This window comes from Saimiri boliviensis, chromosome 5, assembly GCF_048565385.1.
Source record: "Saimiri boliviensis isolate mSaiBol1 chromosome 5, mSaiBol1.pri, whole genome shotgun sequence".
Lineage (NCBI taxonomy): Eukaryota > Metazoa > Chordata > Mammalia > Primates > Cebidae > Saimiri > Saimiri boliviensis.
The window spans coordinates 43,915,375-43,938,867 of NC_133453.1; the positions used below are offsets into that span (position 1 = coordinate 43,915,375).

The 23,493-nt window shown below is 38.9% G+C and overlaps 1 protein-coding gene across 8 annotated transcripts in view; it reads left to right on the forward strand.

The window, feature by feature from the left end:
* ANKRD44 (ankyrin repeat domain 44) overlaps window positions 1-23,493 on the forward strand; it is a 343,966-nt gene that overhangs the window by 243,470 nt on the left and 77,003 nt on the right. For all 8 annotated transcript variants that reach the window (XM_039469990.2, XM_039469992.2, XM_039469994.2 and 5 more), the window contains exons 13-16: window positions 934-1,002; window positions 4,282-4,422; window positions 6,032-6,112; window positions 9,010-9,121. In XM_039469990.2, the coding sequence (XP_039325924.1) occupies window positions 934-1,002; window positions 4,282-4,422; window positions 6,032-6,112; window positions 9,010-9,121 (403 nt within the window). The remainder of the gene's footprint in view (window positions 1-933; window positions 1,003-4,281; window positions 4,423-6,031; window positions 6,113-9,009; window positions 9,122-23,493) is intronic.

The window sequence follows — 23,493 nt, forward strand, 5'->3', positions numbered from 1 at the left end:
GTTATGATTGAAAGAGCTAGTTTTCTGAGAAGGTGGCTATAAAGGGTGGATTTGGGGTGAAGAGAGCCCTGCTCAGGTTTATCATTGAGATAACTTTTCATAGTTAAATTATAGTAATAATTCCAGGCCACTTCTATCATCCCAAGTGTAGAACAATAATGGATAATTGTCTCTTTTTTATGCCCCTATTTAAAAAATATCAGACCTGTACAGAAAGTGGCAACACACAATTCCAGATTCATGTCTGAAATTTCTATTAGAATTGCTATTTACTACATGCCCTTTAATAGGAAAAATCACCTTGCTGGGTCCTTTTCTATTAAATATGATTTATTGCTTCTGTGAATGAAAAAGAAGTGATGGAAGATCACTGTGCACCATGACATCATTTTCAGCTTTGGTTCTGCACATTTATTTGCCTAAATTACAAAGACAGGGAAATGCAGTTGCTTTATTTTCCATTAAGGAGTGTCTCGGTTGAAAGTGGTTATCACGGTGAATTCATTCTGCTGTGATAGCAGGTAACGCCCATCCACTCTGGCTCATTGTTTAAAGGGACATGGAATTATTATAGGTTTAAGTGGTTGTTTCATCAACTCTTGATGGTTTTGAAAAAGAATTTCAGGATAAACGATGAAACCATCACTGGAGGGTTTAATCATATAATAATCATTAAATTTCTTAGTCATGGAATTGAAAATGTTCCACCAAGTTCTTTAATCTATTGATTTATTAGCTTTGAAAAAGGAATCATAGAAACTTTAGATCCTTACAATATGTCATTACTCTAATATGTTCAGGTTTTTATTAGCGGAATTTAGACTGGAAGCTATCTTTTCATCTGGTCCTGCACTCTGCAGAAAATGGCTTTTGCTGAAGATAGGCCAGTAATTGATCTCTTCTGTCTTAATGATGTTTTCCCTGTCTTTCTAGTAATGTGGAATGTATAAAACTCTTGCAGAGCAGCGGAGCAGATTTTCATAAAAAGGACAAGTGTGGGAGGTATGTAATCAGAGTTCTGCTTCAAGTGCCTAAATAAAAGGAACTAGGAGTGGTCTATCTAGTAATCAAGTTATGTTGAAATGGTAAACTGGGAAGTTAGCTGGGGGGATTCCATCCTTCTCGGAAGAAGTTTCTTCTCATGGAGATTGCCCGCAAAGCAAATAAGCCACAAAGAAAGCATCTCTACTCACTGCTCCTGTTTAGAATTGACAGTTGTCTTTTTTTCAGTTAAAAGACAAAACAAAATTCCTGCATGGATATAGTTTAGAAAATTCTGTTTCTAGCAGAGTAGAACACATAAGTCCTAGTCCTAAGATCTAGAGCATTTTATTACATGTATTGAACATTTCATCTTGGGATGAATTTTCAGACATGTTTAAAAGATTAAGTCACACATTTAAAACATTAAGCACACACACCACCAATGGGTCATAAAACTCTTCTTACCTTAGTAGTCCTTTACGTAAGCAAATAATGCCATGATGCCAGCTGGCTTGTGGATATATATTTTTTCATGAATATATATAATTTTTCCCCCATTGCACCTCTTTATCCTTCCTCTCTGCATGTACCCTCCTTCTTTGAAGTTGCCACAAAGTTCTTCTCTTACCAACCTAAGGCAGCTCCTACCCACCCTTTTAGATTCATGTCAGTGACACCTCCCTGTGTTCTGATGGGCATGCCTCTCATCTCTGCTCTCCAGCACCCTAAACCTCTGTGACTGCAGAGTACCTCAGACTGTTCTTGTGGACTGTGACTCCTTGTCTCTCTCCTTGTTATGGGAAAGGGGTTCCCACCCAGACCCCAAGAGAGGGTTCTTGGATCTTGTACAAGAAAGAATTCAGAGTGAGTCCATAAAGTGAAAGCAAGTTTATTAAGAAAATAAATAAAAGAATGGCTACTCCATAGACAGAGCAACCCCAGGGCTACTGCGGCCCATTTTTATAGTTATTTCTTGATTATATGCTAAACAAGGGGTGGATTACTCATGCGTCCCCTATTTAGAACATGTAAGGTAACTTCCCAATGTTGCCATGGTACTGGTGGGAGTGTAGCAGCAAGGAAAACCAGAGGTCACTCCTGTGCCATTTTGGTTTTGGTGAGGTTTGCTGGCTTCTTTACTGCAACCTGTTTCATCAGCAAGATCTTTATAACCTGTACCTTGTGCTGACCTCCTGTCTTATCTTGTGACTTAGAATGCCTAACCATCTGGGAATACAGCCCAGTAGGTCTCAGCCTCATTTTACCTAGCCCTTATTCAAGATGCAGTTGCTCTGGTTCGTACTCCTCTCACATCCCCACCTGACTGTGAACCTCCTCAGGACAAGAACTGACTCATTTTCTCTTTATCTTTGGGCCCTGTCATGAGGTTCTTACCTAGTAATTTTCAGTCTAATTAAAACATATACAATCCAATATGTAAAATATTTAAAATTTTCTTTTTTGAACTAAAGGGGAGAAAAATCAACTAGTGAGAGAGCCAATAAATTGACTATAAAATATGAATTAGTTATTCTTGAAAACTGATCATTTGTTTATTCTTTGACTATTGGCTAGTCATATCGGAAAAACTGTTAAATAATTGAGAGCTAAAAATAAGTAATGTACAGCAAATTTACTTAATATTTCTGTAGTTTTGCCCTTTACAGGGTCCTTGTGTTTTCTGATACTAACTCTATGACAGGCGTCCCCAAACTACGGCCCGCGGGTCGCATGCGACCCCCTGAGGCCATTTGTCCAGCCCCCTGCTGCACTTCAGGAAGGGGCACCTCTTTCATTGGTGGTCAGTGAGAGGAGCACAGTATGTGGCGGCCCTCCAAGGGTCTGAGGGACAGTGAACTGGCCCCCTGTGTGAAAAGTTTGGGAACGCCTGCTCTATGAGATATGTAGGGATGCTGTTATCCCTTTTGATAGATGAGAAAGCTGAACCCAAAGAAACTATATCATTTATACATGTACACAGAATTTTATACCCAGAAGGACCTTAGAAGCTTTACCTTTGGACTCTGTCATGAGGTTTACTTGATAATTTTCAGTCTAGTTAAAACATATGCAATTCAATAGGTAAAATATTTGAACATCTTTTTTTGAACTAATAAGGAGGAAAATCAACTAGTGAGAGAGAAACTAAATGATTTATACCTATACATATACACAGAATTTAGACCTAGAAGGACACAGCAGCTCAAAAGTTCTTACTGAAATAGGGTGAAAAAGTTCAGACCCAGAGAGGGGATGTGATTTGGGCCAGCTTGCACATCTCCCCACATCAGAGCCCAGGGCTTCTGATTCTGATTTGGATTCTGCATTGTTCTTCTCATTAACCAACATCCTTATCCTCTGGGACCTTACAGTTCAGTGGGGAAGATGAGGCAATACACCAGTGCTAAAATCAAAGCAATATGTGATGAGAACTCAAGAGAGACCCAGAGAGTAGCTAAGCCATCTCAGACAAAAGAAGGAGAACTAGCTCCTGGGACAAGAAGGATGAGTGGGGTTTTAGTGAGTGGAAGTGATTCATGAATCGGCACTCCCAGGGGTAAACCAACCCGGACAAAGGCTGGGGGAAGTGTGGACATAATCCAAAAAGCCTCAAATCATCCAGTTTGATTATCCTAATGGGTATATCTATGGGAGAGAAATACCCTATCAAAGGAGATTGGGACCAGTTTTGGAAAGTCTTCAGTTCTAAGGTGAGGAATCAAGTCTTGGTTAGTAGAGAGAACCAAAGATTTTAGAACACAATTGTTATACATGGGTATTGTACCTTAAAAAATTCTTCATTCAGACTAACTAGAAATTATGGACACTTGATTAGAGCTAAGAAGCCAATAGGATGGGCTTGCAATGGTCCAAAAAAGCAATAACGTAGACCTGAACTAGGATAGGCTCTAGGAAGGGGAAAGAACAGATCCATGATAGATGGCCTTGTGTGACACCACTGTCTTTGTAGCCTCACTTCCAGTTTATACAGGTTAAGCACCCTTCATCTGAAAATCCAAACTCTGAAATGCTGCACAATCTGAAACGTTTTGGGCACAGCCATATAATGTTCAATGGACATACTCATTGGGACATTTTGAATTTTGAATTTTTGAATAAAAGACGCTCAACCATCTAAAACACTTTTAGTTCCAAGCATTTCAGATAAGGGATACCTAACTTGTATAGTTGAAAGAAGCTTTCCACACCCCTAGGAATACTGCTGCCAGTGGTAGTGCCAACAACGAGCCTGTTTTCCAGACTGAATGAAGTAATAAATTGCTGTTTGTTTTTCAGGACCCCTTTGCACTATGCAGCTGCAAATTGTCATTTCCACTGTATTGAGACATTAGTGACCACAGGGGCCAACGTTAATGAAACAGATGACTGGGGACGCACAGCTTTGCATTATGCTGCCGCATCAGACATGGATAGAAAGTAAAAACAGCCTTACTCATGCTTCCTCTGGGAACAGGGTTGGGGAGTGATGGGGAAGGACTGCTAAGTTTTCTTCATACCGCCTCATGGAAAAAGTGTTTGACTAACCCAAAAGAGTTAGATTTGCTTCATTTCAAACCTGGGCTTTCCTGTTCTGGTGACTTTATGTTTGATTATTACATGTCACTGCTCAATTACTTCTCTTTTCTTTGGGTTGAATGCCAAGTGGAGCTGTCAAGCTCAGGTTTATGGTTCATTCAAAATCTGTTGTAATTTATTTTGACATATACCATAGTTTTCATCATCACCACTTAAATGCTTCATTTGCTAATATTATATGTCATATGTCAAAAACATCCACCCATGCAGAATCCCAGCAGTCCTTAAGTATACCTTCAGTACATGCAAACTAGGTACCATTGCTCCAAACCTGGGCACGAATGCTCTTTCAGGAGCTAGAGGAGAGGAAGTTGGTTGCTCAGGACTTTTGGATTCTAGGGGGTAGGAATGGAAAACAGAAATAAGCAAACCAGTTCAAGGGGAAAAGGTGGGTGAGATGCCCACAGTTGATGAAACTGTTCTTAGAAGCTTCAGGCAGGGCCTCCTTCATAAGAATACTTTTTGGTGACCCTGTTTGAAGAACTATTGAATTATTTGCTGTCTTGTGCTGTGGAATTGATTCTGGGTCAGTGCTAACTGCTTCTCCTGTAGAGCAATGGCTTTTAGATGGTGACCCAGTGAGAAATAATATCTTACAATCATGACCCCATATGCACATTTACATATATATCGTTTATATACTATATAAAATGGAAATAGTTTTCATAAAATCATATTTACTTTTACCATGTGTGATGCATTCTGACATTTTCTCTATTTCATTAGAGAAAAAAATCTTGCTGACTACAACCCACTAAATCAATTTCACAATGGGTTTCAAAATGTGTTATGGTCCATAGTTTGAAAAATACTGCTTGTTTCCTCTTCATGGCTATATAATAAATAGAAATAATAATGTCAGATGTAGTATTCTGATAGGTTATTAACAGACATTGCTTAACAAACATTTATTGAGCATCTACTATGTGCCAAGCTCCAGACAATTCACTTGGAATAGACTGCAGGTGGTGGAAAGGTTGGGGAAACAATATACTTCATCTGCTAAGAGCTAGAAAAGGAATTCTGGATGATTAAGAATTGTTCTGTCAGATGAAGGGTGAATATGACCCCATTTATGGACAAATGAGATGCTGAGCTGGCAGTGGGGAATGTAGTAGGAGTCAGAGAAGTTTCAGCTAAGTCACTTCTTTACTTGGGAAGTTTAGGATGTTTATAGAAGGGTGGGCAACTTGATTGTTACCTTAATTGCTGATACTTAAAAAGTGGAGGTTTTAAGAAATCATATTCTCAGTTGGATCCTTGGGAGAGAATAGATTTACTGGATGGCTTTGGAGAGAACCATATATACCTTCAGTGAAAATCAGTGGTGCTTATTTCTTTTGGGTTGGGGTAAAAATCATTGAGATATAAATTGCACCAGAACCATTAACGGCTTTGCCATTTAAAAAAATTAACTGTGACTTTTTTTTCTATCCTTTATGCTGAGAAGTAAGACTATCTTAGGAAATGCCCATGAAAATTCGGAAGAACTTGAAAGAGCCAGAGAGCTGAAGGAAAAGGAAGCCACACTGTAAGTTTCTTCTCAGCTTAAGAACAAGGTGCCATCTCCAATGCTTCACCTGCTTCTCTGAGTTGCCACGTTGCCTGCCTTACTATTTTGGGGTTTCACTTGGGATCTTGAGGAAATGATATGGGCTTACCTTTAATGGAGAAGAAACTACTCTTAATATAGCCTTCAATTCTGCTATTTTCACACAAAGAACGTTCTAAAATTGTAAGGTTTGCTTCAGCCACCCCTGTGATTGGTCAGCAGTTTTTAGGACCTGGTGTCCTAAATATCATTTCTGACTGCTATGCATCACGTATCAAGGAAGACAAATGAAGCCTCCTCTTGGAGCCTTAGGTTCTGCTTTTATGACCTGGGGACATTTATTTAGCAGATTCTATTTTAAAAGGTCTTCATACTTTGGTGTGAAATAACTACTTGCGCTTTCCCCTCACCCCCAACCCACACACACATCAATTCAGGAAGAGCCTCCTGCTCCTGCACACAGCTGCTCCTGGGGCCCGTCATCCCACTTGCTTCTCCCTGGCTTCTGACAGAGACATAGCTCATTGCTGTGGCAGGGGTGGGAGTGCCTGCCATCACTCAGGGCTGTAGATGCATGGGAGACTCTGTGGCTTTGTCCTCTGAGAGTCCTTTCTGCACCACAGGTCATAGTGAGAAGCTAACAGTGCTTAGTGCAATGCCTAGCACATAGTCAATATTCAATAGCTGTTGAGTAAACGAACAAACAAATGAACTGGTGCTCACAGCTTGTGTCTCACCCCTGTGGAACCCAGTGGATATGGTGCTCTATGAGTCTGCAGGCACATCGTGGTTACTTATTTATTCCTCAATTGTCAAAGGAGCCAGTTTCTCTGGGGCCTGAATGCCTGTGTCTACTCCAGGGTCTTCCCACCCTACACTGGGCTACTCCCATGCCCAGACTGTTGTAGAAAGGTATAGTTAGAGAGTGTGGCTCCAATGCCAGTTGTTGGACCTAACTTCGATGGTAATTGGGAAGGGGACAGGAAATGAAGCAGTGAATAAAGTAGAATGACTGAAGTTTTGCTTTAATATCCCCAAATTTAAAATAACAGTATTAAAAGACTGTAGCATTTTAAGCCACCACAGCAAATGCCCCCTTCTCCAGTGAACTGCAAGCTTGCCCTGAGCCAGACAAGCTGATGGAGAGGGAGGGGACAAGAAAGGTAGGACAATGAGGGGGAACCAGCTGCCTGAGAGCTCTTCTATGAAAAGGGGGGCCACTCCCTGGTATCCAGATATGCCTCTGACCTCATGGACATCTGTTAGCTTTGCATCTTAATTGCCAAAATTACTAGGCCCTGGGAAGAGAGAGAGAGAAAAAAATAAGTATTCTCAGTTAAAACACAGAATTCATGTTTCCTGTACAAACAATGTGGTGAATATCCAAATTCTACATTACTTTTATTATAATACTACTATTGATTGTATATATAATTCAACTATATTCTGGGTTAAATAACTCTCTGGGAATAATTCCAAGTATTTTCCAAATTACAAATTCAATTTATCTACTGATTTTTAGGATGTAATCCATTTAGAAATTGGGGACTGTGTGTCCGCTAGCATGTTATTTCTATTGAATGATTTTATATAAATGGCTAAATTCAGTTTACAGTGAGTCATACCTGGGATCCCTTCCATGGACATTTAATTACCAGAATAAAAAAGAACTTCCTTATAAGGTGCAAATGACCGAAGAGAGAATAATGGCTGGACTCTAAGAATAGTTTGATTTACTATAAAGCATTTTATGGATAAATCATGTGTCATGTGGGTATTTGGTTTTTAAAAAATATATGGCTTTCATCAGTTTTTCTAGAAATTGAAGTATCTGCTTTAATTGTCCCTGTGTGTAGTTGACTTTTTTCATTTTGCCTTATACCAAAAGATAGGAAAATGCCATTTTAAAGTTTTTGGGTAAACTCTAGACATTTTCTATTGGAAGGTTTTATTGAATGTATGGGTTGATATTTAAAATCTTAATATTTTGATTCGAGCATGAAATTGAATCGGTTTGGCCTCATAAAGGACATGTTTGTTCCACTATCGCAGGAATGATGCTGCTGTGAAGCAGCGCTTCCTGACTGGTGACTCCCTCTTTCCCAGCAGGACTGGACCATTTGCAGTAGGTCCTGAACAGAACTCATTACATCCCTGGGTACTTGTGAACCAGAGTTTTGGGCTCTTCAGTGAAAGTGGAGCCATGTTCCTTCCTCTAAGCATTCCGCAAAGACTGTGGCTTTTTGAGAAAAATTACAACTCTGTCTGAAAAGGCTTTAAACATTTTTTTCAGATCTATATTCTTATTGGTGAAATTTAAGCCTCTTTATTCATATGTGGCTATGAAATTAATTCTTTGTTCTTTAAAAGTGCTTACCTATTCCTTTAATTTTTTTTTTATTGTTTAGGCTATTATTTTATTTTCTTATTCTTTTTAACTTTAATTTTTTAACTGTTGATTTTATGGTGAGGTTCAGAGTCAATCTCTCCCTATTGAAGCTGCCCTGTTACGGTGCCTGACCACTTCTTTATTATGTCTGAGACTTTGTTGACAGGGAGTTCCAAAACTTATTATTCAATAATCTTGATGACAGACATTTTTACCTGAAGATGAGATGGAAAAAAATCTTAATTACCTTCTTTTTCCTAAAGCTTTTTCTGGATTCTAGAATGGCTATATTAAGCTCAAATAAAGATAGCTACAGAAAACACACACACACAATTTTTAACACATGAAACTTCATTGCTATAGGATTTTTAAAGAAACAAACTCATTAAGTACTTCATGGAACATTCATAATAGGAGGATTTACATAAATTATCTTTTTCAGTCCAGAGATGTTTTCTAAAATAACACTTCATCTTTATACTTACAGATGTCTAGAGTTTCTGCTTCAAAATGATGCAAATCCATCTATCCGGGACAAGGAAGGTTATAATAGCGTACATTATGCTGCTGCCTATGGGCACAGGCAATGTCTGGAATTGGTGAGTTGTTTTGTTTTCTCTCTCTCTCTCTCTCACACACACACACACACACACACACACACACACTTCCCACTCTGGAAATACTGGTCTTACAGTCTCAACAAATGCCATCCTGCCTAATTAAGTCACCAGCAGAAATCACCTTGAAGATATTCTGTGGTAAGTGACTACATTGTTACATGTTATGATATGTAGATCTCTTTCTTCCATTTCTGTCATTCCTAGTCTGAGAACTGACTGATAATTGACTCTTTTCCACTTTACTGTAATTTGGCTGGGAATGTTAGATCTGTGTAGGACACTATATTTTAAACATAATTAGAATGCATCACGTAAGCTCAGCATGTGTTTCCAGAGGCAAACTTCACACTCTAGTATTCAATAACAGTGTTGTAAGATGACTGTGTTAGTGTTCTCTAGAGGGACAGAACCAACAGAATATATGTATATATAAAAGAGAGTTTATTAGAGAGAATTGGCTCACACGATTACAAAGCAAAGTCCCAGGATAGGCCACCTGCAAGCTGGGGAAAGAGAGATGCCAGTAGTGGCTCAGTCCAAGTCCCAAAGCCTCAAATCCTGGGAAGCTGACAGTGCAGCCCTCCATCTGAGGATGAAGGCCCAAGGGCCACCAGGAGGACACTGGTGTAAGTCCCAGAGTCCAAAGGCAGAAGAACCTGGAGTCTGATGTCCCAGGGCAGGAGGAGAGGAAGCATGCATCCGGCAAGGGAAGAAAGAGAGAACCAGAAGACTCAGCTAGCAAGCTCATCCCTCTTCCTCTGTCTGCTTCGTTTTAGCCTTGCTGGCAGTGATTGGACACTGCCCATCCACATTAAGGGGGTGGATCTTCCTCTCCCAGTTCACCACCTCAAATGTCAGTCTCCTCTGGCAACACCTTCACAGACATACCCAGAAACAATACTTAACCAGCTGTCTAGGCTTCCCCTAATCCAGTCAAGTTGACATCTAAGACTAGCTCTCAGAGTGATTTATTTAATCATTTGATTAGTGAGTTTGTCCTGGTCCCATATTGGTAATTTAGGGAAAGAAATTGGCAAGAGCATAATAGCAGAATTTATGGGAATTTCCAAATCACCAAAACTGCCAAAGCTATAGTGACCAAGAGCCACCTGAGGGTTTGGGTGGCTCTGTTGAAACTCCTCCATTGGTATAGCTCACAAGACACAAACTCACGTGTCCACAGGGACCAGAAATATAAAGTGAATGACTGAAATGAACTCCGGTGTAGAACGAATGGGAGGGGTGGGGATTGTGGCAAAGAGAGAGCACATGTTCTGTCTTAGGAGAGAGACAGTCAGCTCCTGCTGATTGAGACCAGGAATGCATACTTGGGGTTGCTAGGTCTTCAGCATTTTAAGAGAAACTAAAATCTAGACTTTTTAGGTGAAATTTTCTCTTTGGAAAACACTGGGTGGGCCAAGAAAAAAAAATTGGTTTTCATGGCTGCCCCCTGCCAGCAAACCACCATCTGCCATCTCCTGAGCACCCCCTTAGCTCAGCTTCACCAGGACACACGGGCATCCCAAACTCACTCTCTCAGGTTAAATCATGGGTCCCACCCTTTCTGGCTGCACTCCAACTCTGTTCTTTGTCCTTTGAAAGGGAGAAGTCCTGCTTTTCAGAGTTATTCAGAGTTGTGATTGGGAATCGATTTGCCCTGTATCAGCCACACAGTCTGTTGAGAAAGTCATAAAGTAGAAAGCTGGCGAGCAATGGTGTTGGTGCCTATGTAGAAATGACTGAAGGGTGCCCTGCTCTTCCCTTTCCCTTTGACTTTGCTACTGGCTTAACTGGTTCCACTTAGGGTCAGTCTCATTTCTGTTTCTTTTAACTACAAATTTAGGAAAATTTTCGTAATGGTTACCCTACTTGGAAATAAAAATAATTTTTCTAGTGTTGTTTTTCATTGCATTTATTGGTGACTTGTATGTACTCTCATCATTCTTGAAGACTTCTAGATCTTCTTTCCCCAGGTTCTTGTGAGTGCTACAGATTTCTTTGATCTTGGGGGTGGGTAGCATTTTGCCTTTTTTTTTTTTTTTGGTCCTCTAGTTCTGATTTCATCATAGTTTATCTTTCAGTTATTGTGACTGCATAACAAATCACCCTGAAAGTTAGTGGCTTACCATAACAATTATTTTTTATCTTCCACTGTTTCTGTGAATCAGGAGTTCAGAGTGGCTTAGGTGAGAAGTTGTAGTGAAAGATATCCTATGAAATTGCAGTGAGACATCAGCTAGGGCTGGTATAATCTTAAAAGTTTCTTCACTCATATGTCAATCATCTGGACTGGAAGTCTCAAGGAGCTGACATTCCTTGAGCTTCTCTCTTTTTGTCTCAATGTGTGTGTGGTTTTTTTTCCATGTGATTTTCTCTAGAAGTAGTTCCAGAGTAGCTGGATATCTTACATAGTGTCTCAGAGGTCCAAAGGCATCTGCCCTGGGAGAGTGGAAAAGAGGAAGAGATAAAGACTATATCACTCTTTATGATTTACCCTCAAAAGTCTCACAGGGTAACCTCTGCAGTATCTATTCATTGAGGCAGGTACAAAATGCAGAGAAGCAAAGTAAACTTCACCCAATCCAGTCAAAGAGAGGAGTATGAAAGAATTTGTGGATATTTTTTAAAACTACCCAGTTCCATAAAAAGATGTAGGAAGCCTAGTGATTTCATGGCCTCCTATTATATGGATTTTGATGTAGAATCTCAAATGGCCAAGAAGCAATCCTCTATCTTATAGATGAGCAGACCAAATCACGGAGTTATTAACTGTTTTTTCCAGAGTCATACCTCTGGTCTGTGTAAAAAGTGGGGCCATGAATCAGGATTTCATGAATTCTGATCTCAAAAAGTGTTTATTCTATCACACCATGCTGCCTTCCATTGCAGGTTAGAGCCCCACCACCACCCAAGGCTTTTAAATAGAGAAAAAGCATGGTAGCCATTGATATAAGGCAGTACCATTTCTGCCTCCTAACTCCAGCATTGCCATGGAAGTTGATACAGACCTATCAGGAAATACGGCTTCGTGTTTAGATCCCATATAAGAAATGCTCCTGGCAAAGTGTGTGTGTTTGTATGTGTGTGCATGTGTGTGTCTGTGTGTGTAGTTATCAGTGGCAGAGTGAAGGCTTTCTACTGTAACTACGTATTATGAGCCTGCCTTCCAAAATGTACTTAAGACACAGCTGTCTTTAATTGGTTTTCTCTATGAAAACCATGTCATAATTGTCATAATAAAATAAACTTTTATTATACAGTTTGTTAATATAGTCTTAATAATATGTGCTGTTTTACAGTAATTTTGTGAGTTATCTTTAATCCTTCATAGCCTAGAAACTCAGGATAATTATCCAAACACCTTCTTTCTTTAGAAATAACATATTGCATGCAATGTCTTCATTTTTTTCAGGAAGACCATTTCGATACTGTTATTTCTGTTATTCAAGTAAGAGGTTTTTCTGTCCATAAGAAGGTTTCACAGATTCTGTTTGATGATGAAATTACCTGCTTTGGTTAGATCAACATTTGCCCTATGCAATTTACAAAGAGATGACTATTCCTAACAATTATAAGACATTCAAAAGCAGTTGGGAGAAGTGTTAACTGATCTTATTTTACACTGTCAATAGAATAGAGTAGATTATCAATATAAATTGGTAGAAGTGTTACTATTATTTGCTTTCAGGAAAAAAACCTCAGTCAGTCATTTGTAACACGGGATGATGAAAGTTCTCTCATTTTCCTGAATGATTTTAGTTGGATGGAAAGTTTTACGTATTCCTATTTTGGAATGCATCCCAAAATTCCTCTTGGGTGTAGTTCATACAAAGCAAAGATCTTAAGCAGGCTACAGACATTCTTATGCCCCGTCCCCTCCCAATCAGAACAAAACACAGTCCTGAAAACAATCCTGTACTTTCTCCTCGGAGTGAAATCACAAATCAGACCTTTGTAGGTGTCTTATTCCCACTGCTGGCTCACCTAACCATGGATGGATTAGGACAGGAGATAAGACAGGAGAAAAGGGTTCTGAAAGGAGAGGAGAGGGAATAGGGCCTGTCCCTGATACAAGTATTAAGTGAATTTCAAAAGAAAACATATATGTCGCCATAAGTATATGGAAAAAAAGCTCAACATCACTGATCGTTAGAGAAATGCAAATCAAAATCACAGTGAGGTGCCATCTCACACCAGTCAGAATGACTATTAATAAAAAGTCAAAAATAATAGATGCTGGCCAGCTTATGGAAAAAAAGGAATGTTTATGGTGGGAGTGCAAATTAGTTTAACCATTGTGGAAAGCACTGTGGCAGTTCCTCAAAGACCTAAAAGCAGAGCTACCATTCAACCCAGCAATCCCACCACTGAGTGAATACCCAAAGGAATATAAATCATTCTAACCATAAAGATACATGCATATGTATGTTCATTGCAGCATTATCCACAATAGCAAAGACATGGAATCAACCTAAATTTCCATCAATAGACTGGATAAAGACAGGATGGTACATATATATCATGGAATACTATGCAGCCATAAAAGACGACTAGATCACGTACTTTGTAGGAACATGAATAGAGCTGGAGGACATCATCCTTAGCAAACAAATGCAGGTGCAAGAAATCAAATAGTCCACATTCTGACTTATAATTGGGAGCTAAATGATAAGAACACATGAACACAAAGAGGGGTACAACAGACACGGGCCTACTTGAGGGTAGAGGGTTGAAGGAGGGAGAGGATCAGAAAAATAACTATTGGGTACTAGGCTTAGTACCTGGGTAACAAAATGATCTGTACACAAATGTTAATGACACAAATCTACCCATATAGCAAACCCATACATGTACCCTGAACCTAAAATACATTTTTAAAACAAATCCCGAAACAAGTACTACGTGGAGAAGTGGGGTTTTGAGGGGGGTGCTTTTTTCTCATATATTCTCCCTCTTTCCATAGGAATCTAATATCTTTATGGGCTTTAACACTCCGATTTGCTTGTTAGGAAAGTGAACCAATTAACTTGTGTGCACTAGGAGGTGAATTTCTAAGACTTTCACATTGCCATGCCAGTCTTCTTCCTCATCTCCCAACACAAACACCCATTTTCCCAGGGATCATCCTTTTAACAAATTGCCTCTCACTCTGTGCTTTGTGCTAGAATTATGCTGATGAGACACACATCTGGTAGCTCTTCATACAGCCCCAAATAGAGCCTCAAATAATCTCAAATAGAGTTTATTTGAGCCTCTGAGCAGGAATTGTGCAGGGAGATCTTTTTTTGACTCCACCACCCAGCTTGTGCTTCTGGCCTGTGGAGGGAATAGAGAGAGTGTAAATGAGGATGTGTGGTCCTCTGACCTTCACTACCAGTTCAGGGATTTTGTCCTCTGAGCACTGGAATAGGATTGAGAGGATAGGGGGCCATCTGGACCAGCTGATTTGTGAGGCTGATGAAATGTGTCTGGTGCCTCCTCCCATCTAGTTGAGCAATTACTGTGATTATGCATATTATTAAGTATGTATCATTAAATTTGATGTATATTTTCTTTGGCTCGAACATTCAGCTTGGTCTGCATTTACTTTGGCATTCAGAGTTTTTGGCTCCAGTCTGTGATCATAATCATAGAATTTATAAACTACTTTGTGTTCAGTCCGTTTTGCTGTAATCAAAAAGAAACAGAAATTATTATAGCTGTTATAGTTTACTTCTGTTATACAGACTTATATTTAATTAGTTCCATGAGAAAAAACTTCTAAAAAGTAGTATGAACCCTTAGCCTTGATAGAAATAGCCAAGGTTGAGAATTCTGCCAAGTCTACCTACTTAGGCCAGTATTCTCAGCTGGTCTTGATCAAAGGCGTTTGTACTATGTGGGCAAGCAAAAAACTGCCCACAAGCATGTACTGAGAGCTGTGATCAGTCATATTCAATTGGGCTCAAAATATCAAAACAGAGTGGGGAGACTTGGCTAATAAAGCTTCTTGTGTCTGAGTATAATGCATGTTTGAGTGGAGGAAGGGAATTGGCAAAGGAAAGTTCCAGGCCTCCCTTTTCCTCTATCTGAAATATATTCTTACTGGCTCAAAAAAGAAAAATCAGGGAATCATGCCCCTATTTGGAATTTTTGACTTTATATTGGCTTATTATATTTCTTTCACAATATTAAAGATTTGTCTGCGAACATAAAGATCTTTGAGGCTTTGTTATTGAAATGGAAAAATACGTGTGCCAATATAGTTATATACATTGCCTACAGATATTTAGAGAGATTGAAAACTCTAGGCCTCTGATTACGTTCAGGCTGATTTTTTTATGCCAAATCACCTGGAATTTGGCTGCTTCTCTGAATCTTCTTTCCTGTTCAATGATAGGAATGAACTTGAACTTTAACTGTAAGAGTAGGGGTGACAAACGCCCCTACTTATATATTCTAGGAGCTTCTGGGATTCTCCAAAGAAAGACAGTAGACAACTATGTCTTGGGCAACTCAACACTAAAATTATGCTGCTTTCAAATATGACTCAATGTTTTAGGTTGTTTCTTGTGTTTATCACAGGACTTTAGAAAACCCTTACCACCTGGCTTTAAATAAATATATATGTCTGTATAAGATAGACTTATGACCAGGTGCAGTGGCTTACACCTGTAATCCCAGCACTTTGGGAGGTCAAGGTGGGAGGATTGCTTGAGTCCAGGAATTCAAGACCAGCCTGGGTAACGTAGCAAGACCTTGTCTCTACAAAATCATTTTTAAAATTAGCCAGGTATAATGATGTGCACGTGTAGTCCTGGCTACCAGGAGGCTGAGGCAGGAGGACTGTTTGAGCCCAGGAGTTTGAGGTTGCAGTGAACTATGATTGCACCATTGCAGTCCAGCCTGGGCAACAGAAAAAGACCCTGTGTCTTAACTTACATTAGCAGTGTCTCATTAAGCCTCTTAAGACTAAGAATGTAGGTACAGAAAAGAGGTTAAAAAAAAAAAGCTACTGAGTGGTCATCTGAGGACAAGAAAACGAAAAATCAGTAAATTTGAACCCCAGCCCCAAACAAGTCTCTGATGACTGTTTTCTCTTCCCAGAGGTGCTGCTAAGAGAAGGACTTGGGTTGTGCCTGAGCTCCCAGCAGGCAGCCTGGCAAGGGGCAGTGTTGTCTGGAAACGTCAACAATGCTGGTCTTGTGTTTTCTTCTATTTAATTCAGTTGGAGAGAAATATAAAATCTTATGAGGAACTCTTATTAAGGGCGAGGGTGGGGGTGAGCATGGGTATTTTGATACCACTGGCATCCTCTCAGATATGAATATAAGTTTGCAAATTTTGAGTTAGAATTTGGATGTAAATCCATATATATTCAAAACAATGGAATAGACAATGTTTTATAAGATGTTCCATTTTTTTTTTGTAATGTGACAGAAAAAAATTTGTTGTCTTTACCATGAGTGAATTTGGCAGCTGATGAAAGAAGTGTTCAACATGATGTATTAAAATAGAACATTTCAGTTTTGCCTCCAGTTGAGGGCCTAGGACACTGGGGCCATGCATCCACATTTCAAAGTGAGATACTGGTGCATCAACCCATGGTGCCTTCCCCATTTCTAATGTCACAGTTGGAAAGAACAAGAAGTTAAGAGATTAGAGAGAAGGCTTCTTTGGAACTAGCTCTGCTGTGAATTCTATCTCATAGTGGAGGAGACAGAGTGCCTTCTCCTGACCCCAAGCCCAAGGGAGGGAAGCTTCAAGGAGATTGCTTAGATATCTTATTTGTGTCCCACACAATTTAGGGAGCATGCAGGACTGGTATATGATAAATCTGAAGACTGAATGGCTTTGACCAGAGCTTGCTGGCCGTGCAGCTAAATAAGATGAATCTTGTGTTTAAGGAATCACTCCACTGTCAGCAATGATGGGTCAAAATATATATTTCGCAATGCCCAAATATGAGCCAAGGGCCAGAGCTAGCCTGTGGTTCTCCTGGATCTCACTTGAGAGGGCTGCCTGAAAGAGATGGGAGACCCAGGATTCCTAGTGTGGAGAGGGACATATAAGTTACCAGCAGGAAGGTCCATTCACTCAGGCAGAGGGAACTGCAGGAGAGAGGCCCCAGTGATGGTAGAGAACCTAATTTAGCATCTAAGAGAGGGACAGTTGTAAATACCTGACTCGTCAGAAGACTTCACTGCCAGAAAAGTGTCAGTCAGACCATTGTTCCTGCTCCCAATGTGTCCTCCTTTCCCTATCCCCTTTAGTCCTGGAGGACCAGAGGCAGATGAGAAGGAGGAGAAGCCCTAGGTTGGGGGACAGAGAAGTCAGCTATGTCCCCTTACCCACTGCAGTCTTTAGGGGAAGGCGAGAAGGAGCTTTAAGAAGTTAAACAAGGTTAGGAGTCTGTGATTATCACACTGGAACAGATGTATTGATTGCTGACATGAAGTTATGTTTTAAACTAAAGTACCTAGAGAATTCGTTATTATTTGTTGGAGATTTTGCACGAGGTGGCAGGAAAAGAAGTAACCTCATAAAGGAGATTGGACCTAGTATAGGGAAAAAGAGAATAAATGTATTATTTGATTATACCCATGACTCACAGGTTCAGTAAATAGCCACACACTGATAGTCATTGTTTCAGGAAAAATTTAATGCTCAGCTAGCTCTAAAGAAAAATAAACTATTATCCTTTAAACACATGTGACTTTAAATATCAACTTATAAGGCATTAGGTTCTAATAATGTCAAGCATTTATCAGGTGCCCAAAATTGTTGAACAAGTGAAATACACTGTGAGTGACTAAGCTTTATTTAGTGATAACACATCAAAGCTAGTTTATAAGCATATGGCAATTATCCTGTTTGTTAGGAAAGTATTTCATAGAAGATGGCAGGTGAGGGAAGAAATGAAAATTTGGCTTTCTGTGGACTGGACTTTTCTTTCAATTTGATTACTTTCCAATACCTGCTCATTTTATTGCAATCTCCCCTCCATATTTTCTTCTTCAATGAAAACCTATACTAACATGTAAAATCTGGTATAAAGACATCTACCAAATTAAACGTTATATACACACATACACATATGCACACACGCATTTCTCTGTAATTTCTTCCAGATGAATAGTGAGCACTAAGAGGTTCAAGGAATAGGAAATACTGCTTCTTATGTGGAAAATTCTAAGGACTCAGTGGTGTCAGAAAAAGGAAGATTTTTTTAAAAAGAGAAGGAAGTTTAAAAGTCAACCATCTTGGCGCAGTGGCTCACACCTGTAATCCTAGCACTTTAGGGGGCTGAAGCAGGTGGATCACAAGGTCAGGAGTTTGAGACCAGCCTGGCCAATATGGTGAAACCCCATCTCTACTAAAAATACAAAAATTAGCCACGCATGGTGGCAGATGGCTGTAGTCCCAGCTACTAGGGAGGCTCAGGCAGGAGAATTGCTCGAACCTGGGAGGTGGAGGTTACAGTAAGCCGAGATCATGCCACTGTACTCCAGCCTGGGTGACACAGTGAAACTCCATCTTAAAAAAAAAGAAAGTCAACCAAAAAATAAGTTAATCTGGCCCTCCCTCCTTCCCTCCTTTCCTCCCCCTACCCTCCTTCCTCCTTGCTTCCTTTTCCTCCCTCCCTCCTTTCTTCCTTTTCCTCCCTCCCTCCAGCCCTCCCTTTCTCCCTCCCTCCATCCCACTTAGTCACAAACCCACTAGGCAAGCTTGAGCAGAGCAGAAAGGCAGTCCAGTTGGGGCTGGGGCCGCAGGAGGGAGGTCAGGGTTGGAGCCCCACTCAAGGAGAGTGTTCTAAATGTGTATGTACCAAACAACAGAGCTGTGATATATGTGAATCAAAGTGTTAGAAATGAAAAGATAAACAGAAATCCACAGTTATAGTGGGAGACTTTAGTGTCTCCTCTCAACAATTGGTAGAACAATGAGACTGACATTTTTAGGCATATAGAACAACTCAATAATGTAACCAACCAAAAGGATCTAATCAACAATAAGAACACTCCACCCAGCAACATCAGAATACATATTTAGTTCAAGTGCCCATGAATATTCACCAAGATAAACCATATCCTGAACCATAAAACAAAATTCAAAAACACAAAAGAATTGAAATCATATTGCACTTGTTTTCCAGCCACAGTGGAATAAAACTAGACATCAATAATAGAAAGATACCAGGAAAGTCTCCAACACTGGGAAATTAAAACCAGACTTGTAAATAATTCATGGGTTAAAAGGAAAGCCTCAAGGGAAATTCAAAAAATATCTTGGACTGAATGAAAATGAAAGTACAACAACTGAAATTTTGGGACTCAGCTAAATTATGCTAAAAAAGAAATTTTAGCACTAAATGCTTACATCAGAAAAGAGGAGAATCTCTAGTCAGTAATCTAAGTTTCTACCTCAAGAATCTGGAGAGAGTAAAATAAACCAAAAATAAGCAGAAAATAGACACAAAGATGGAGGCAGAAATAAATGAAATTGAAAACCAATGAAGAAATTCAATGAAACAAAAATCTAATTCCTTGAAAAATCAGTGATGTTGACAAACCTATAGCTAAGAAAAAAACAGAGAAAACATAAATTACCAATATCAGGAATGTTATAGGGGATATCACCTTATACCTTGCGGATATCAAAAGGATAAAGGAATATTATGAATAACTCTACAGACATTAATTTGACAACTTGATAAAATAGGTTCATTCATTGAAAAACACAAACTACCATCATTTACCCAATATGAAGTAGATCATTTGAATAGCCCTTTATTCAGAAAATTAAATTTAAAAACTTTCCCTAAAGAAATCTCCAGGCATGGATGATTTCACTGGAAAATTATACCAAATACTTAAAGCGTTAACACAATTCTACACAATCTTTTCTGGAAAATAGAAGAAAAGAGAATACTTTCCAATTCATTTATGAAGGTGATACCTTGATCCCACTCCCCTCCCCCCAACACACACACGGTGGGGGTGGTGGGGTGGGGGAGAGAGAGAGTGTGAGAGAGCAATGTCTTTCATGAACAGGAATACAAAAATCTTTAAAAATTACCAAATAGAATTCAGTGATACATATAGAGAATTATATATCATTACTAATGGAATTTATTACAGGGATGCAAGCCTGTTTCAATATTTGAAAATCAGTCCATGTAATTCACTGTATTAACAGGCTAAAGAAGAAAAATCATATTTATATCAATCAATGCAGAAAACACTTCTGACAAAATTTAACCCTTACTTAAGACAAAAAAATCAAACAACAAAAACAAAAAATAAAACTATCCCAGAAAAATTAGATAGAGGGGAACTTCCTCAACTTAATAAAGAACATATAACAACTTGATAAAGAACAGCTAATTTACTTAATGGTGAAAGACAAGGCAAGGAGGTTTGCTTATACTACTCTTATTCAATATTGTGCTGAAAGTTCTGGCCAAAGCAATTAGGCAATAAAAGGAAATAAAAAGCAAAAAAGCATGCAGAACAGAAAGGAATAAACAAAACTGTTCCTATTTGCAAATGACATTATTGTCTACGTAGAAAATGCCCAGGAATCAACCAAAAAATCCCAGAAGTCATATGTGAGTTAATCAAGGTCACAAGATATGAGATCAACATATAAAAATCAATTGCATTTCAGTATACTAGGAATGAATATGTAGATACCAAAATTAAAAGTACAGCATTATTTTCAACTACACTAAACTTTGCTATCAAGAACTCTGTACTTAGTCTTAGCACAGACATGTTTTGAAACCACAAAATGTTTATAAAAGAGATCAAAGAAGATCTAAAAAAAAATGGTGAGACATTCTGTATTCGTGGATTAGAAGACTCAACATAGTAAAGATGCTAAATTAATCTGTAGGTTTAATGCAATTCTTGTTAAAATTCTAGCAAGTTTTTTTTATAGACATAAGATTTTTCTAAAATTTATATAGAATAGCAAAAGAACTAGAAAGCTAACACAATTTTGAAAAAGAACATGGGAAAAATCAGTCTACCTAATATCAAGAATTATTATGTAGCTCGAATATATAATACACATTTTATACTACTGTGTCAATACCTTACAGTCTTGTTAATACCTTACCCAGTAATCAAGACTGTGAAGTATCAGCAGAGTGACAGACACATAGCTCAGCGGAACAGAATAGACAACTTAGACATATACCCACAAAAATATGGCCAACTGATTTTTGACAAAGGTGGAAAAGCAATTCAATAAAGAGAAGGTCAAATTTTTAACAAATGATGCTGAAGCCACTGGACATCCATAGTCAAATTAAAATAATCTTGACCTAAGTCTCATACATATACAAAAATTAACTCAAAATGGATCATAGATTTAAAGGTAAACCAAAACAAACAAGCAAACAAACAAACAAAAAAAAAAACAAAATCTTTGGGATCTAGGACTAAGCACAGAGCTTTTGACAGCAATTTTTTTAAAAAAGATTGCTCAATTGGACTTCATCAACATTTAAAACTTTGGCTCTGTGAAAGACCCTGTCACCAGTTTGAAAAGACAAACTTTTAAATTGTGAGAAAATATTTGCAAGTCACTTATCTGACAAGATACGTGTCTAGAATATAGAAATAATTCTCAAAACCCAACAGATTTTTAAAAAGTAACACAAATGGCCGGGCGCGGTGGCTCAAGCCTGTAATCCCAGCCCTTTGGGAGGCCGAGGCGGGTGGATCACGAGGTCAGGAGATCGAGACCATCCTGGTCAACATGGTGAAACCCCGTCTCTACTAAAAATACAAAAAAATTAGCTGGGCATGGTGGCGCGTGCCTGTAATCCCAGCTACTCAGGAGGCTGAGGCAGGAGAATTGCCTGAACCCAGGAGGCGGAGGTTGCGGTGAGCCGAGATCGCGCCATTGCACTCCAGCCTGGGTAACAAGAGCGAAACTCCGTCTCAAAAAAAAAAAAAAAAAAAAAAACCCACACAAATACTCCCATTAAGAAATGAATGAAGTATGGCTGGGGGCAATGGCTCACACCTGTAATCCCAGCACTTTGGGAGGCCAAGCAAGGCAGATCACTTGAGGGCGGCAGTTCAAGATCACCCTGGCCAACATGGCAAAACCATGTCTCTGCTAAAAATACAAAAATTAGCCATGATAGAGGTACATGCCTGTAATCCCAGCTACTGGGGAGGCTGAAGCACAAGAATCTCTTGAACCTGAGAGGAGGTTGCAGTGAGCCAAGATAGTGCCACTATACTCCAGCCTGGGAGACACAGCAAAACTGTCTCAAAAAAAAAAAAAAATATATATATATATATATAAACAGATATTTCACTGAAGAGGACATGTGGATGACAAATAAGCACGTGAAAAGATGTTCAACATCATTAGTCATTAGGAAAATGTAAATAACCACAATGAAGTCACTATATGCATATTGAAATGGCTAAAATTAACAACAATGGCAACACCAAGAGCTGATGACAATGGAGAGAAAGTGAATCACTCAAGCATTGAAAGTGGCAGTATAAAAAGGGGTAGTCATTCTGCAGAGAAGATTGGCAGTTTCTTTAAAAACTATTTAATACAATTCCTATGTGACCCAGCAGTTTTATTCTTGAGCATTTTGATTACAGAGAAATGAAAGCTTATATTCACACAAAATCTGTACACAAATGGTCATAGGAGTTTTATTTGTAATAGCCCCAAACTGGAAACAACTCATGTATCTTTCAGTGAGTAAACTGGTACTTCCATACCAAGGAATACTTTCAGCCGTAAAAAGGAAAAAGTTATTGATACAACAACCTGGATGAATCTCCAGGGGATAATAAAAGGCAATTATATTACATGAAAAAAAATTGGAAAGGTTACATACTGTATGATTCCATTTACATAACATTATTGAAACGATGAAATTATAGAATAGAAAACAGGTTAGTGGTTGCCATTAGGGATTAACTAGGGGTTAGGAGTCAGGGGAGGTAAATGGGTGTGTCTGTAAAAGGACAACCTGAGTTATCTATATGGTGATGAAAATATTCTGTTTCTTGACTTTATTGAGATATTGATGTCTTGTATCTGTATCAATATCCTGGTGGCAATACTGTACTATAGTTTCATAAGATCCCACCATTGGGAGAAACCGGGTAAAAGGTGCGTAAGATCACTCTATATTATTTCTTATAATTACATGTGAATGGGATCACTCTATGTTATTTCTTATAATTACATGTGAATCTACAGTTATCTCAAATGAAGTTTAATTTAAAGATATATATAACTAAGAAAACAATCTCTTTAGAAAAAAAAAAGGATATCTTGGTCAATGAAGTTCATTAGCCCTCAACTCTAATGAAGACCTGACA